The sequence below is a fragment of the Plodia interpunctella genome, chromosome 20, assembly GCF_027563975.2.
Source record: "Plodia interpunctella isolate USDA-ARS_2022_Savannah chromosome 20, ilPloInte3.2, whole genome shotgun sequence".
Classification (NCBI taxonomy): Eukaryota; Metazoa; Arthropoda; class Insecta; order Lepidoptera; family Pyralidae; genus Plodia; species Plodia interpunctella.
The window spans coordinates 3,056,432-3,071,360 of record NC_071313.1 but is presented as its reverse complement, the minus strand read 5'-3'; the positions used below and the strand labels follow the sequence as shown (position 1 = coordinate 3,071,360).

Genomic DNA, 14,929 nt, shown 5'->3' with positions numbered 1-14,929 from the left:
TTGAACAACTAGTAAAAATGTTCAATAAGTCATTATCCCTAAAATAGCTACATCAAAACCGGGACGGACGGCTAGTATTAATGAAATTTGACGAGAAAAGATTTAGTTTTTCAGATTTAAGGTGGAAAGCTTTTACAAGTCTTACATACATATTATATAAACAAAGTCTTCTACCGCGTGTGTTTGCGATAAACTCAAAAACTAATGCACGGATTTTCATGCGGTTTTCATCAATAGATAAGAGTAATTCCTGTGTTTCCTGGATGATTCTCAATTATATACGGTCGAATACTGGATTCCAAAATACAGGCTTGCCTAGTTTGGAATTCAGGGTTTATAAAGTAATTTGTACTATCTACTTATAACAAGGAAACACTATTGTATTAGTTAAAATTGTTGTACAAATCCTTTAAGTAAATAAAGAATTTATTATTATTGTTTGCTGCTAGTTTCTAAATAAATTCTTGACTATGACTTTTTATCACCAGGTGGTGGGTTCATGCGTCTATTCGGCAACTACCTAGCGACGCACGGGTCTTCGCTAAACACCTACTTCAGGCTGAAGCGACCTCGTGGCGTTCTGTTGGACTTTCGTGAGATTCTGAAGAGAGTGAACACACCTTTCATGTTCTGCCTGAAGATACCTGGCAGTGCGTCGCCTGCTGAGGTGAGTATCACCAACTTATTCGTTTAGGTATCTGTGTCACCAAACAGTAGTTCCGGAGATCAAGAAAATGTACTCGGAAAATATACTTTCGAAGTAAATAGTTTAGAGTATCTCTAGGCTCTTCCGAGAGTACATTTTCCACTGAAGGAGATTTTAATGAAAGTAGTTGCATAAAAGTAGAAAAAAACGCTGAATTTAATTAAGTTCCCACTGAAGACAAGCAAGTTGTTGATAATAAACTTCTAAAAAGTGTTTTTCTACGTCGACTCCAATTGCTAACTTCGTTGAATCGCAATGTTTGTAAAACTTGAAAGTTGAGAACGAAATAATCGGATAGATTCTTATTTATCGAATCGATTCGAAACGGAATTTAAAATCTAAACTTATCTGAAGGAGTTTGCTGAATTTGTTATTCGTTAGCATTGGATTTCCGAATTTTATTGATTTTCGAATGGAATATAGAACAGCGAATAAAAATACTAGTTTGCTAAGATAAATTCATTTTAATGTAATCTCTAATCTATACCTATTTAATTTGTTCGAATGTGAAAATTAATTTAGTATGTCGGCATACACGATCAGCAAACAGTTCGTCAAACTTTGGCAGATTTGTCATACATTTCAATTTAAAACACTCAATATCAATATCCCCTAACACTTGTATAGTGAGTGAGACACAAATACAAATCAGAGAATAAATGTACCATAACATACCTGGTACCGCAAACAAATACCTGTGAAAACAAGAACTAATATTTGCTTGGGTTCGAACCCACGACCGCCAAGTGCCGGACGGGCGAAATCAACTGCGTAAATATCGTGATATATTTGTAGATGATAAATGACGTTCACATATCTATACTTCTATAGTATTATTCTGTAATATTATTATAAAGAGGTAGGCGTTTGTGAGTTTGTATGTTTGAGGCGGGTAATCTCCGAATCTACTGAACCGATTTCAAAAATTCTTACACCATTAGAAAGATACATTATCCAAGATTATATGCTATAGGCTATATTTTATCTCAAAATTCTTACGGGAGCGAAGCCCCGGGACATCTAGTATTGTTATGAAGATGTAAGCGTTTGTGAGTTTGTATGTTTGAAGCGGGTAATCTCCGAAACTACTAAACCGATTTTAAAAATTCTTTCACCATTAGAAAGATACATTATCCAAGATTGCTATAGGCTATATTTTATGTCAAAATTTCCACGGGAGCGAAGCCCCGGACAATATCAAGTATAATACATTTTTGTAAAATATTAACCAAATAGCAACAATGATATCTTCAATAGAAACGTCATAATAATGTTGGGGTACAACACAAAGCCGTGTCCGCCTCTCGGATGCCTCTTCAAAAGAAAAGGGTATACCTATTTGAGTACGGTATGGTTATACAAATTTATTGCATTTGAAATTCCCTACCTTGATGTTAAGAATGCATAATTTGCCTTTGATTTACCAGGAGTAAGCATATTTTATGACGTGTTCTTAAATCATGTATTTTAGCAAATAATGCAATGAACCATAAAGAATACTTAAAATATATAAAATAGAAATGATGAATATATGTGTACTCACCTGTAACCCAAGTATTCATTGATGAATTTTAATGAACAGTGTGCAGTATGTCCTAATTACTCAATTCAATACAATTGAAATCGTATTTATTTTACGCACTTATTAGTTTGTACTATATACAAGTTTGCAAGATTTAAGCTGAACAAAGAAACGGATATAAAAATGAAACGGAATCAGAAGATGCATTATTAATTTTTTACCATTGGATATAAAACATAATTTGATTAAGTACTTCAATAAAAGCGCGTGTCAAAAATGGCATGTTTATAAAACACTATCTGCGTCCCGGAGCTTCGCTCCCGTGGGAATTTCGAGATAAAAAGTAACCTTATGAGTTATTCCGGGTTATATTCTACCCGTGTATCAAATTTCATAACAATTCGTCCAGTAGATTTTGCGTGAAAGAGTAACAAACATACACTCACACATACATCTTCACAAACTTTCGCATTTATAGTATAATATTATAATGCGTATAATATTAGTAGGATTTATATTACAAACATTTGAGTCAAGACTAAAGTTGACTATAAACACGAAGGTACATTATCATCGAAAGTTAAATAACAGTATATATATATAATACCAACACTGGATCCATGAACAGAACTGATGGAAAAAATGAACAGAACTCTAATATGAATAACTTCCACTAAAGGAAGACTGAATATAATATCTTCTCGAAAAATATGTAACACTTGCGGTGTAACTTAAAGGTCAAACTTATATAAGATACGAGTTATACAAATAACCTGAGGGTGCTTAGGAAGTTAACTAAGTTGGAAGTTACTAAGTAAAGAACCCATCTTTGGGAACACGTAACACCTTTGGAGCTGTAGATAATATACATATATCATAATATGGGTGTTATTTTTCCTATTTTCTATATCGGTAAGAGGAAAGGTTTATATGATAATACAATATTATTATGACAAGCCTATGGAAGAGATACTATAGGTGAAAGTGATAGTCTGAATTTTCGACAGAGAATTTCGAAATGTGATGAGAATAGACTTTTCTCAAGCATGCTTCAAAAATCGTGTCGTTGTGAATCTACAAAATATTTACAATTAAAAGAATGCATCTCTTTTATTTATGTTATTATTTGTAAGTACAAAAATTGAATATTATGTGCGCAGGAGGCTTGGAAAAAATAGCGATATTAACCGAGTTTAAAGAGGGGGTATCAGCCTCTAGAACATGAATCAAGAGGGGGGTATCAGCCTCTAGAACATGAATCAAGAGGGGGTATCAGCCTCTAGAACATGAATTAAGAGGGGGGTATCAGCCTCTAGAACATGAATCAAGAGGGGGGTATCAGCCTCTAGAACATGAATCAATCATAATTAATCACTTCCTTCTCCATAACCTTTTACAGTGTTAGGAATCGTCCATATTGTTTCATACATGTCAAATATATTTTTCCTTGTAATAATATCTAAGTGACTCGTCCAAATGTTGGTCAATCAAATCAACCAATACTTCCAGAAAATTGACTCGAATCGAAATGAGCTCGTTACCTTGGATTTGTTAGGCGAATGCAAATAGTGGGGCCGTCTGTTTGTCTGTTCTTAACTATGTTTGTCCAAGGAATTGAGCTGGTCGCCCGAAAAGGTTTGCCAATGGATTTTGTGACTCAGAATGGTCGAATACTTTTGGACGCTGGTGACAATAATGATTACAAATTTTCTGCTAATAAACAATACTCAATTTAATTGAGTGGTACAGAAATGCATATTAATTTTTGTAAACGACTGTGAAGAGATTTGACTCATAAAAGCTTCAATTTTTGACTTAATTTTTTCCATTTCACACACAAATTAATAATAATCAACCAGTGTGCAGGTTTCCTCACGATGTTTTCCTTCACCGGAAGCAAGTGTTGGTCGATGAAAATTACTACACATGAGTCAGATTGGTACAAACTCATGTGGCACGAGTAGGATTTGAATCTGGGACCTTTCGGTTCACAAGCGGGCGTCTTAACCATTACACCACCACTGCTTCATCCTAATCACCTCATATATTTTCATAACCTATAAAGTCACTAATTTCATTCACGTTTACGAGGTCGTCAAAGTCCCTGTCGGCCATATTGGATAATCATATCAGTTTTCAATCTTCGCTCAAGGCACTTAATGGGTTAACATTGAATTAAGAATATCTAATTTTGTTTCATGACTTTAAAGGTCAATATTTAAAAAAGAATTGACCGATAGATACCAAATCAGTCTTTTTTATTTTATAATGCAAAATGATTTCGGTGAAAACGTCTATATAAATCTTAATTCTGAAATTATAAAGAGCAAACATAGAAAATTTACGCGACCGACAATATAATTGATTATTATTTAACATTTTAATTTTAGTACCATATATGACGAAACCACTTCTTCAAACTATAATTACATAACATAGTATAAAACAAAGTCGCTTACAGCTGTCTGTCTGTCCTTCTTTAAAACTACTGTTAGCTTGTTTATTTTCATACATTGACATTTTTATTCTTAAACATTGATGGCTAGTGGCTGTCAGATTATTGATTCCTTTGCTTATAGCAGTCACGAGGAAAAATGTAAAAAAAAGTTGGGACTTCTGTCTTGTCGGCCCGCGCGAAAAAACAAACTGATTTTGGTAAGAAAAAAAGAGTGTTGATTTTGTGAAAAATTAATTAAAAGAGAAGTATTTCTTATTTATTATCGAAGAGATGTAAGTAAATATTGATTTTGTTAATAAAAAGCTAAAATAAGTGATACGGGTGAATTAATGTACAAATGTAGATTCAACAATTTGATGAGATGCTAAAACACTACGCAACAGATTTTGATACGAGTTTTTCTAATAGATTGCATGTAGATGTATAATAAATTATGATTTTACCCGAGCCACTGAGAATTAAAAGATTTAATTTACACATAAAAAACATTTATTTTGAAATAATGTGAATCCGAAGAATTTCAGTAATTACAGAGTGGTTCTCTGTCGAAATTAATTGCGTGCCATGCCTCAGTCGAAATATTTCATTATAGCCCCCGGTGATAAATATTTTGCTAGGCCTATTTAAATTAAAATGATCGGTTTACACATTCTTGTCAGTTTCATTCACAACTAACTACCTTTTGAACGCGGCTTCGTGATTTTCCTACGGGAACTTATATGGATATAAGATTTGAAAGAACATTGGTTGTATTAAATGAAACAAATACTTAGTTTTATTTGTCATAGTTTGGATTCGACTACTACTCGTAATAGTGCCTATGTTTCATACAGACACGTAATCAATTTGCTTTAAAAAATTCGGGTTGCACTCCGGGAGTGCCGGTAGGAGCGAAACCTATTATTAACGTAAATATTAACGTTGTGCATTTTTTACATCTTACGAATTTTCGATCAAGTCACATGTCGCGAGTTTAACATTTTTGCAAAAAGTGCACAATGCCTCTAAAGAAGATTTCACTTTAAAAAAAACTTTAACGAAACTCTGTTAGTTAAAATGTAAAACCTAACTAACCCACAAAGTCTTGAAAGTTTCCCATTTCTAACTCCAGGAATGTAAAGTACCTACTCTGAGCATTTACATAAGTCGGAAGTCGACATCGGATCCCCTTAAGGAGCTCATACAAAACAAACTGTTACTCAAGCAATGTTAGTTTGAAGCATTGTTGTGTGTTACCTTCATATAATTTCATACTTGATTGGCTTAAAGGAAACTGTTCTGTTTGAAAATTATTGTGTTTTGATTCCGTATTTATGGAGTAATGTTATGACATTATTACAGAAAAAAATCCGTAAATAATCTATCATCTTGCTTTGAGTCTTATTGTTGACAAGTAGGGAATCCTATATGGTGTTGTACAGTCAACAGCACATCAACCTACCCAAATTCATTGCATACTTGCTGCAGCTTTACCGCGCCATAGAGGTTCATGCAGGGTAACTTGATGTGCTGTTGACTGTGCATAATTTTTGTTATATTGTACTCGTTAATAAAATAAAATAATAAAAAAATATCGAAAATGTTATCAAAAAGTTGTATGCATATTTTTCTTTCCCATCTTCGCTTCTTCGGCTGTGCTTTTTCAACTGGTTATCTGCCTGTCGTCAATCCTCCTCGTGAATACTATTGTTGCCTGTCAGCTAACAAACTACGTGTAGGATACAGAGTGGTCCTATCCTGGGGCGGAACCACAGTTCCTATTGACCTAACAACTAACCTAAAACACGCAATGCAACGCATGCAAGCTGCTCGTATACGACACACCACTTAAACCCTAGAAAATAAACAAACTAGACCCGATTCACACTCACAGCGTCTCGACCTAGAATTGTAAGGCGTTGTTTACACTGTAAATAAGTGGGATGACCTGAAAACCCGACTTTTGCGGATTTCGTCTTCTGCTTCAACTTTTCACTGAGAAACTTGTTTCAAAGAGAATATTAATCCCATCAGAATATGATCCCTATTCAAAATTGTTAATTTCGATAAAGTGTCACTTCTTTAACACTTTCGGGGCAGATTAATGTAGCGATGTGATGTGGATGTTGTGTAAATTAAATGTCGACTAATCAAAATCATATACGAAAATGATCTGCGAATTGATCTACACTCGTGTTGAACCTAACGAAAATTAGTGTTAATAAATTCTTTAGTATGTTTGTAACATATTTCCTCAGACTCTACTTTTAATCGATATATTTCGATTTTAGTCAAGTAACAATATTGTTTTTTGTTCCCAGGGGCTGGAGATCAAAGGCCAAATGGTGTTTTGTCCTGAAAGCGACTCGCTTCTGTTCGTGGGTTCGCCTTTCCTGGATGGGTTGGAAGGGCTCACAGGACGTGGTCTATTCATATCGGATATACCCCTGCACGATGCGACACGGGACGTCATATTGGTTGGAGAACAGGCCAGAGCGCAGGTGTGTATATTTAAAATGCATTATTTACTTTAACCCTTTTACGACGAACGTCGGGTTATTACGATTTTGTCGTGGCCATTTCGCGAACATCAGATATGTCCGAGCAAAAATCACCGCTATTATTATTATTATTTACCGCTTGTAAAGCATTTACGTTTTATGCAGGCTCCACAATGTCCTCGAACAGTTTGGCGGATTCGGTATATGTTGCTGGGTTTTCATTGCGATAAATAAAATCTCTCATATAAATTACGCCATGTTCACGCATTCGCGTCGGCATGTGTCTGCGTTCGCCGACAGAGTGGAGTTGGCGTTAGGTATTCCTATTTGTTGTAGGTATTTATTTTCGATTCAATGTGCTTCGCGCTGGGATTACGACAACTGATATGAAGTGAAAGGGTTAAAATTGTAAAAAAATTAGATTCTAGATATCTGTGCGATTTCCAGAGTCTACTTTTGAAAATATATAACTATACGTGTGCCATCTTCTTTGTGAATGTGTACATCCGATATCATAGTTTCGGAATACAAAAGTCATCGACAATCACTCACTCACCGTCCTAAGTGCGCGACAGACCACTGCATGATGCACTGCGACGCGCTTGTATGACTGATTACGGCGACAACATCATCACCATCTCATCCCTTTTCTACCCACTGCTGAGCATAAACATCTCTTATTGTATGCCAACTTTCTCTATCCTCTGCTAATCTAATCCACGTTTATCTGCGACTTTGATGTCATCTGCCTGTAAAGGCCACTGAATTGATATCGTCGCGTCATGATGCGACGATATGCGGCATGCCACATAGAGCGTCTCTCTGCCTGCCGCCTTGCCGCGTTTGTCGTTCACCTAGGACATTGGATCAGACCCAATCCGTCGCCGGGATTTGGCGGATGCTCTAAAACTACTTTCAAAGGTATTTTCGCGACTTCCTTGTTTCCCCTTCAGCAGAAGAACAAAGGTGTTTGTTGAAACTTTTCATGTTTGTTGTGGATTGTGTTTTATTGATAAGTAAAGATGTGTTTCCACTTGATATCTTCAAAGTGATTTCATCAAACAGTTTACTCGGATCCTGATAATCTCACTTCAATCCAAAATACAGCACGTTATATCTCGATTGGTGGTATTTCCTTAATTTGATGGTTGATCGATGATTTCAAAAGTATAATATAACTACGTAATGTTAAAATCGGGGCTAGAATTAGTATCTCCTTAATAATTATAAATTTAATTTTCAATTTTATTCTAAGACACACAATAATACGCAATTGTATTCTAGGACATACTACGTCTGAAATAAATTATTTTTATTTTATTTTTTAAATGATATTTATTAAGGAGCAAGAACAAGAAGTATATAACCTGTACATTTGTATGAACATTCGTCAAATGAAACTAAAATGAATAGAAGACGGCAGTCGTGTAGAATTTAATTTTTGTAAAATAGTCAAGGTTTTTTTATTTGATTTTCTTTGAAACTAGGACGGTCTTCGAAGAAGGATGGACAAGCTGAAGAGTTCCATAGAGGAAGCCAGTAAAGCAGTGGTCAATGAACGGGAAAAGAACGTTAGTCTACTTCAGCTGATATTCCCACCGCACATCGCCAAAAGGCTATGGCTGGGTAAGTTTGTTATGTTGTCTCTTTCTTTCATTACAATTTATTTATCAGCTCAGACGCCCCGAAGCCCTGAGCTCGTATAAAAATGAACTATAACCTGTTGGAAACACAACGAAACAACCGAGAGTGCGAGTTGCAATTGTCAACTTTGATGTTGACTTTGACTTGCTCGCTGCTGACGTTTAGGACAAAATGGCATAATTACTTTGCGTTTCTAAGTGCAGGTTAAAGTTAACGTTAAACTTGACTGGTGCAACTCACCCTTAATGATTAATTGTCAATACACGATAGTATAACGTCTATATACGATAGTGTTAAAGTCCAGAGGGTTTAATGAATATTTTACGACTAGCTGCTTGCCTGACGTTACCTCTTTTAGGAATGTCGTTGTTGACTATTATTAGCAGTCAAGGGTTTTTTATCTTTATCGTCACGAACAACGATTCTAGAGCGCAAATGATGAGGTTGTATTGTTTTATTATGTTTCATTTTAGCATTAGCGATCCAATCCAAAAAGGGTAATGCCAGATCAAACTGAAAGCGAAAATCTTTTTGATGTTCCACAAATTCACATTGGAAATATACGTACATATATACCTTTTTTATTGTTTCTCTTTGATCACTGAGCTCTTCAAATTAAGCTTATTTCATAGTTAACTGATAAAACATGTTCTCTCTCTTTTTCTCAGCGTGTTCCCGGTTTGGGTAACTGGGACCGCAGTCCCAGTTTATTTTGGCCCCATTCGCTTCACGACCCACACATTTAAATTTTCGCATTTACAATTTTTCAAAATTTAACAAAGACAAGAATTAGATTTACTATCTGATTTTAAAATACTATAATAATCTGTACTATTGTGTCAATTTTATAAATATTATTCCTATTAGATTCCTAGCTTACTCGTAAGAAAATTGACGGATCGTAATGACAACGCGGCCGAGCTGTCGAAACGCTCTGAGAACCACCTATTTATAATTATGTAGGATTTAGTACATATAATACATATACCATACAATATAAATTATTACGCTTGTATCCCTTGATTACAATACTTGACTTCTGTAGATATTTTTAATTTATAGGTTATATTTAAGTTAGATAGTTTTTAGTTTAAATTAATATAATTTTGTGTTTTTATTGTACACTAAATATGATATAATAAGGAATACATACCGAAACCAACCAACAAGGAATAATTATCCATCCACAAATTTTATTATAAATATTTGTCAAAGTGGATTTAGGTTACCTGTTTTACCACTACGGAAGTAACTTGTGGATTGTAGTCCGTCAGTTTAACGTTAAACTATACGGAAGAATTTAGGAGACCTTCCTTCAGCATTTGCCCAAAGTAACACAAGTTCCATTGCCAAAGTCTAGAACGTTGTAGTTTGACAAGTCACACTAACACCATTTCAGTTTTGTTCTTGGCTTGAAACAAAGGGGTGAAGTAGATTTTCACAGGAATAGTAAGGGTTGGTTGCACCGTCAACTTTGACGTCAACTTTCACGTGCGCAGAAAAACAGCAAAGTACCTACGCCGCGCCATTTTGTCTAAACGTCAACGGCGCGCAGGTTAAAGTCAACGTCAGAGTTATTGACGCAACACGTCTTAGTTAACAAAGCTCATGTTATAATTTATTGCATATCTTTCTATTTTTATTTGGGTATAAGTAAAATAATGATTACAAATTTTATAACATATGTGTATTTAAAAAGGACATTTTTTTTGCATGAAAAAGACGGTTGACTGTCAGAAAGACAAACACACTTTAGTTTAAAGTATGCTTTGTCTTTTATAATAAACTATTATTAAAAACTATTAAATAACACGGGTTAGATCACAAAATGTTTTGGTATATTGCATTACTGGGGTATTATGTAATCTGTGACTGCATCTTCCATGGACGATTCCAGATGTCACCTCTTATACCAAACTTCCATATTTTAATAATTCAAGTACCTCTTAGTTTCATGACTTTTTAGTTTTATATACTCTCGATAGACAAGACTAAACTAATCTGAAAAGGAGTTTGCATAAGTTATTTACTTAGGCTTCTTTACACATGTGAATTTTATATTCTAGTGATAAAAGTTGTTACTTTTAAAAAAAGTATCGCAGTAAGTATTAGACACTGGCATTTGAAATCCCTACTTCCATACTAATATTATAGAGAGAAGAAAATATATTTTTTCTTCCTATAATTGCATTCCTCTGGGCCATAATGGGGTATCTAACACTTAACACATATGCAATTAGTAATACAGTTTCCTAATTCCAGTTTCCTGGGATAATGAAGTGGTTTGCCATCGCCTTCTCCATTTCAAGCTACTAAATCATTATTGTGGTCGATTAAACAAAAAAAATACTATGTACAGTGAAATAGGTGATAGATTTTTATTATCTAGGTGATTAGAAGAGAAGTTACCTAAGTGACCAAAATCCACAAGAATATTTTGATTCTTGTGGATTTTGGTCACTTAGGTAAATAGCCAGCGGGTGATTTCAGGACATAAAAATGTGGAAATTGGTAACCTAGGTCATATCACCTGGGTGATCAAAGTGGAATAAAACGAATGGAACACAAATTCACGTGACACAAGTTTTTTTTTTCGAATGTAAACCCAATCGTATCTTGTACCTACTATAAATGTGTTGAGATGCCATGTGACATCAACGCTGTAGATAATCTGAGAATATACGAAGTTTACTTAGCAGTGTGAACCGTTGCGATGCTAATCAATTCCACTGCAGCATCAGTTAACAGCTGGCATCCGGAGTTATTGCTCAGTGCACACAGCAACTGTGGCGTGCTTTGATATGCAATTAGATTGTGATGACACCGCATATCATAACTTTTGTGAGTAATTAAGTAACTGGCTGATGTCCGCGACTCTCATACGCGTGGCCGAACAATTTTTGGTAAGGAGTCAAATTTATTAGAGCAAAGCGTAACGATACAGAGAACTAGTTGTTTTAATTGACCCCGCGTGCAGATTGGACCAATTTTTATGAAATTTGGTATACCCTCGTTTAAATATATACTGTTGTTTTCTAAAATCAACCCCCAAAAGCACTTTAATGTGGTTGAAATTTTGTAAAAAATCATGTTGCAAAGACGACTTAATGGATTGGATCAAAAATATTAATCCTAGAAGAAATAATAAAACTGATAAAACTATAGGTACTATGCTGCATTTCCATCCAATTTATACATACTTACGGTAGGTTAAATTGGACACGTTTGAACTATTCCTCTTTGCAAAGCCGCTAAGCCCCGTTACAAGTTAAACAGCACTTGATCCCGACCGAACTATTTCTGTCTGCAGGTTCACAGTTAATTAACAACACCACAATTTTACACAGAACACATTCACATTATTTTCAAAACTGTTTTCAATTAAGTATTTGGAAGTAAACACAATTTGCATGTACAAATTCAAACTTCATTTTTTCCAACAACCATTGATTGCATCATGTGTTTAGGTTGTACATATTATGATTTCAAAGGTACATTAACTCAGACATGAACTCTGTGAGGGCACAGCGAAACAAAGCAGGAAACAAAAGTTAGAGTTACGATGGGTTGCACGGTCAACATTGACGTTAGCTTTAACGTGCGAACAAAAACGCAAAGATCGCCATTTTGTTTAAACGTCAGAACGTCATGTCTAAACGCCAAATAAAATCATCAATCGACGGATATGTTTTATGGCATGACAAATTAAAACAATGTTTATATACACAATACTTTCAGTTTATGGAACTTGAAGATACGTGGCCAATCGAGTACCCAGTACACAGTAATCGAGTAGAGTAATGGTAAACCAAAATTGCCTGTTAGTTTTATTAGTTTAGTTTTTACTACAAAAAAAGTATTAGCAAATCTTTGCTGTTCCGTAATTTTCCAACGGGAACAGTTATTTTGTCTAACCCTGTCCTTCTCTATACTGCAAACTGCATGAAAAACTCAAATAAACTTACTTTCGAATTTATAATATTAGTTAGGATTAGGATACGCCGAATATTTTACAAGCATTTATACATACCTACATACCTACGTGTGAACCTACTGTGTTTGATCGGGAGGAATCTTGCAACTATATTTTGAACCAGATATTTCCAATTGATTGAGCTAAAATGCTGTATACACAGTTTGGATGACAACGGATTCAATATTCTTTATAAAAACTTGTATTCTTTCAAAACATTGTCATTATTACCTCAAAAATAAAACTTAATACCGTATCAAAACCGTAGTGTGTAACAACTATGGCACAAACTTTGGAACGAACAGGTTTGTAAAGTTTCCTAATTCCGCGAAGTTCCTCCGCGGTAAATTATTACTTTGGTGTATGGTACATAACCTTATTAAAGGCAAAACATCTTCAATTATACAACATCGAGTTCTCAAGTATGTTAAGTTATGAAAACTTTGACAATATAATGAATTATCTTGATGTTGAGTTCGTAAAAGCAAGCCAATGTATAAATTAGTAAGGTTTCTATTTTACGTGAACTCTGGCATCGAGGCATAATTGTCGAGAGTTTATAAATTTTATTATTAACTAGCTTTAGCGTCTTTGCTTAGGATATACAATTTTCATTTCATTTTGACTGTACGCTCTGAATAGTGGTTTACACCCTTCAACTGTGTCTTCAACTTTGTCGTCTAGATAAAATGACGTACTTTGCGTTTTTCTGAGCAAGTTAAAGTTGACGTCAAAGTTGACTGGTGCAACCCACCCTAAGTGATGCTTGTAATTAAATTTGAAGTTTTCTATCAGGCGAGAAGATTGAAGCCAAAAGCCACGATGACGTCACTATGCTGTTCAGCGACATAGTCGGCTTCACTTCGATCTGTGCGACCGCCACGCCCATGATGGTTATCGACATGTTGGAGAACCTGTACTCCATGTTCGATATCTTCTGCGAGCAGCTGGATGTTTATAAGGTACTTATGTATTTTTTATACAGCAGGGAAAACTTATGTGGGACTGGGCTGGCCACATTTGCAGGATGCAGGAAGAAAGGTGAGCTAAAATAGCCACAGAAACCGTGCTGGTTGACGGCGAAAAAGAGGCCGTCCCAGGACAAGATGGTCGGATGATTTATGTTTAAAAAAAAAAAAAAAAACTTTATTGCTTAATATTACAAATATATATACATACAAAAGGTAATAAATAAATAAATAAATAAATCGTTTATTATTCTCTCCACTTAATACTAATTTACAGAGTTTCATTTCATACTTAATCGATGGGGTACAAGTAATGCGAGTAGTAATATCAATAAGTGTGGAGAGAACTGGTGCCTGAGATAGGTAGGTAAGACCTCCTGTATTACAGGTCACCAGGCTCACTCCTCCCTATGATTTAAATGATCTTGTACATCAATTTGACGCCGATAGTAGAAAAATTAAAGAAAAAGAGAAAAACTTTATACATAATGACAAAACATAAAAATACTTATCTAAGCTTATGAGTAAAACCGTAGTGGGTGATTGTATGTGATATGTAAGTGTTCTTGTTTGTGTAAGATGTTGTTCTGTAGTGTGTAATGATGAGGTAGGAGGTTATGAAGTAATTTGTATGAGACGTTCAGTAGAATCGTAGTCAAGAGATAGTAACCACTTAAAAAGAGCCTTCTTGCAAAGATATCTAGACATTGGGTATATAATAAGAATATTGTTGGCTTTATTGTAGAGGAAGGCGCCAAGGAAGCAAAAGAACTTAAGCGCAAATCTAGTATTGAAGTGTTCAAGGTTACAGACGGTAGTCTTTCTTCGTTTGTTAGCAAAAAGACTCGGATTATATCTACACTGAGTGTGCATTTTACGAATAGTCGAAAAGACAAAGATCTGTCTCACCGTAAGGACTTCCCACTGTTGATAGAGTTCGAATGTTGGATGACGAAAAGGAAGGGAAGCTCCTACTTTAAGTATCGCACGTTGAGCCCGTTCCACCTCAATGAGATGCGTTTTTGCAGCCCCGCCCCATGAAGTAATGCAATATCCGATTAGAGATTGACACAGTGCCTGATAAACCATTTTAAGAATTTTACGATCAGCTAAAGTTCTTAAGTATCTGAAAATATAGATGAGCTTGCGTAGTCTTGTCGTTAATGATTGTATATGAG

At 35.0% G+C, this 14,929-nt stretch overlaps 1 protein-coding gene across 2 annotated transcripts in view; it reads left to right on the top strand.

The window, feature by feature from the left end:
* Gycalpha99B (Guanylyl cyclase alpha-subunit at 99B) overlaps positions 1 to 14,929 on the top strand; it is an 84,046-nt gene that overhangs the window by 49,389 nt on the left and 19,728 nt on the right. For both annotated transcript variants that reach the window (XM_053760103.1, XM_053760104.1), the window contains exons 8-11: positions 489 to 667; positions 6,987 to 7,166; positions 8,654 to 8,792; positions 13,579 to 13,745. In XM_053760103.1, the coding sequence (XP_053616078.1) occupies positions 489 to 667; positions 6,987 to 7,166; positions 8,654 to 8,792; positions 13,579 to 13,745 (665 nt within the window). The remainder of the gene's footprint in view (positions 1 to 488; positions 668 to 6,986; positions 7,167 to 8,653; positions 8,793 to 13,578; positions 13,746 to 14,929) is intronic.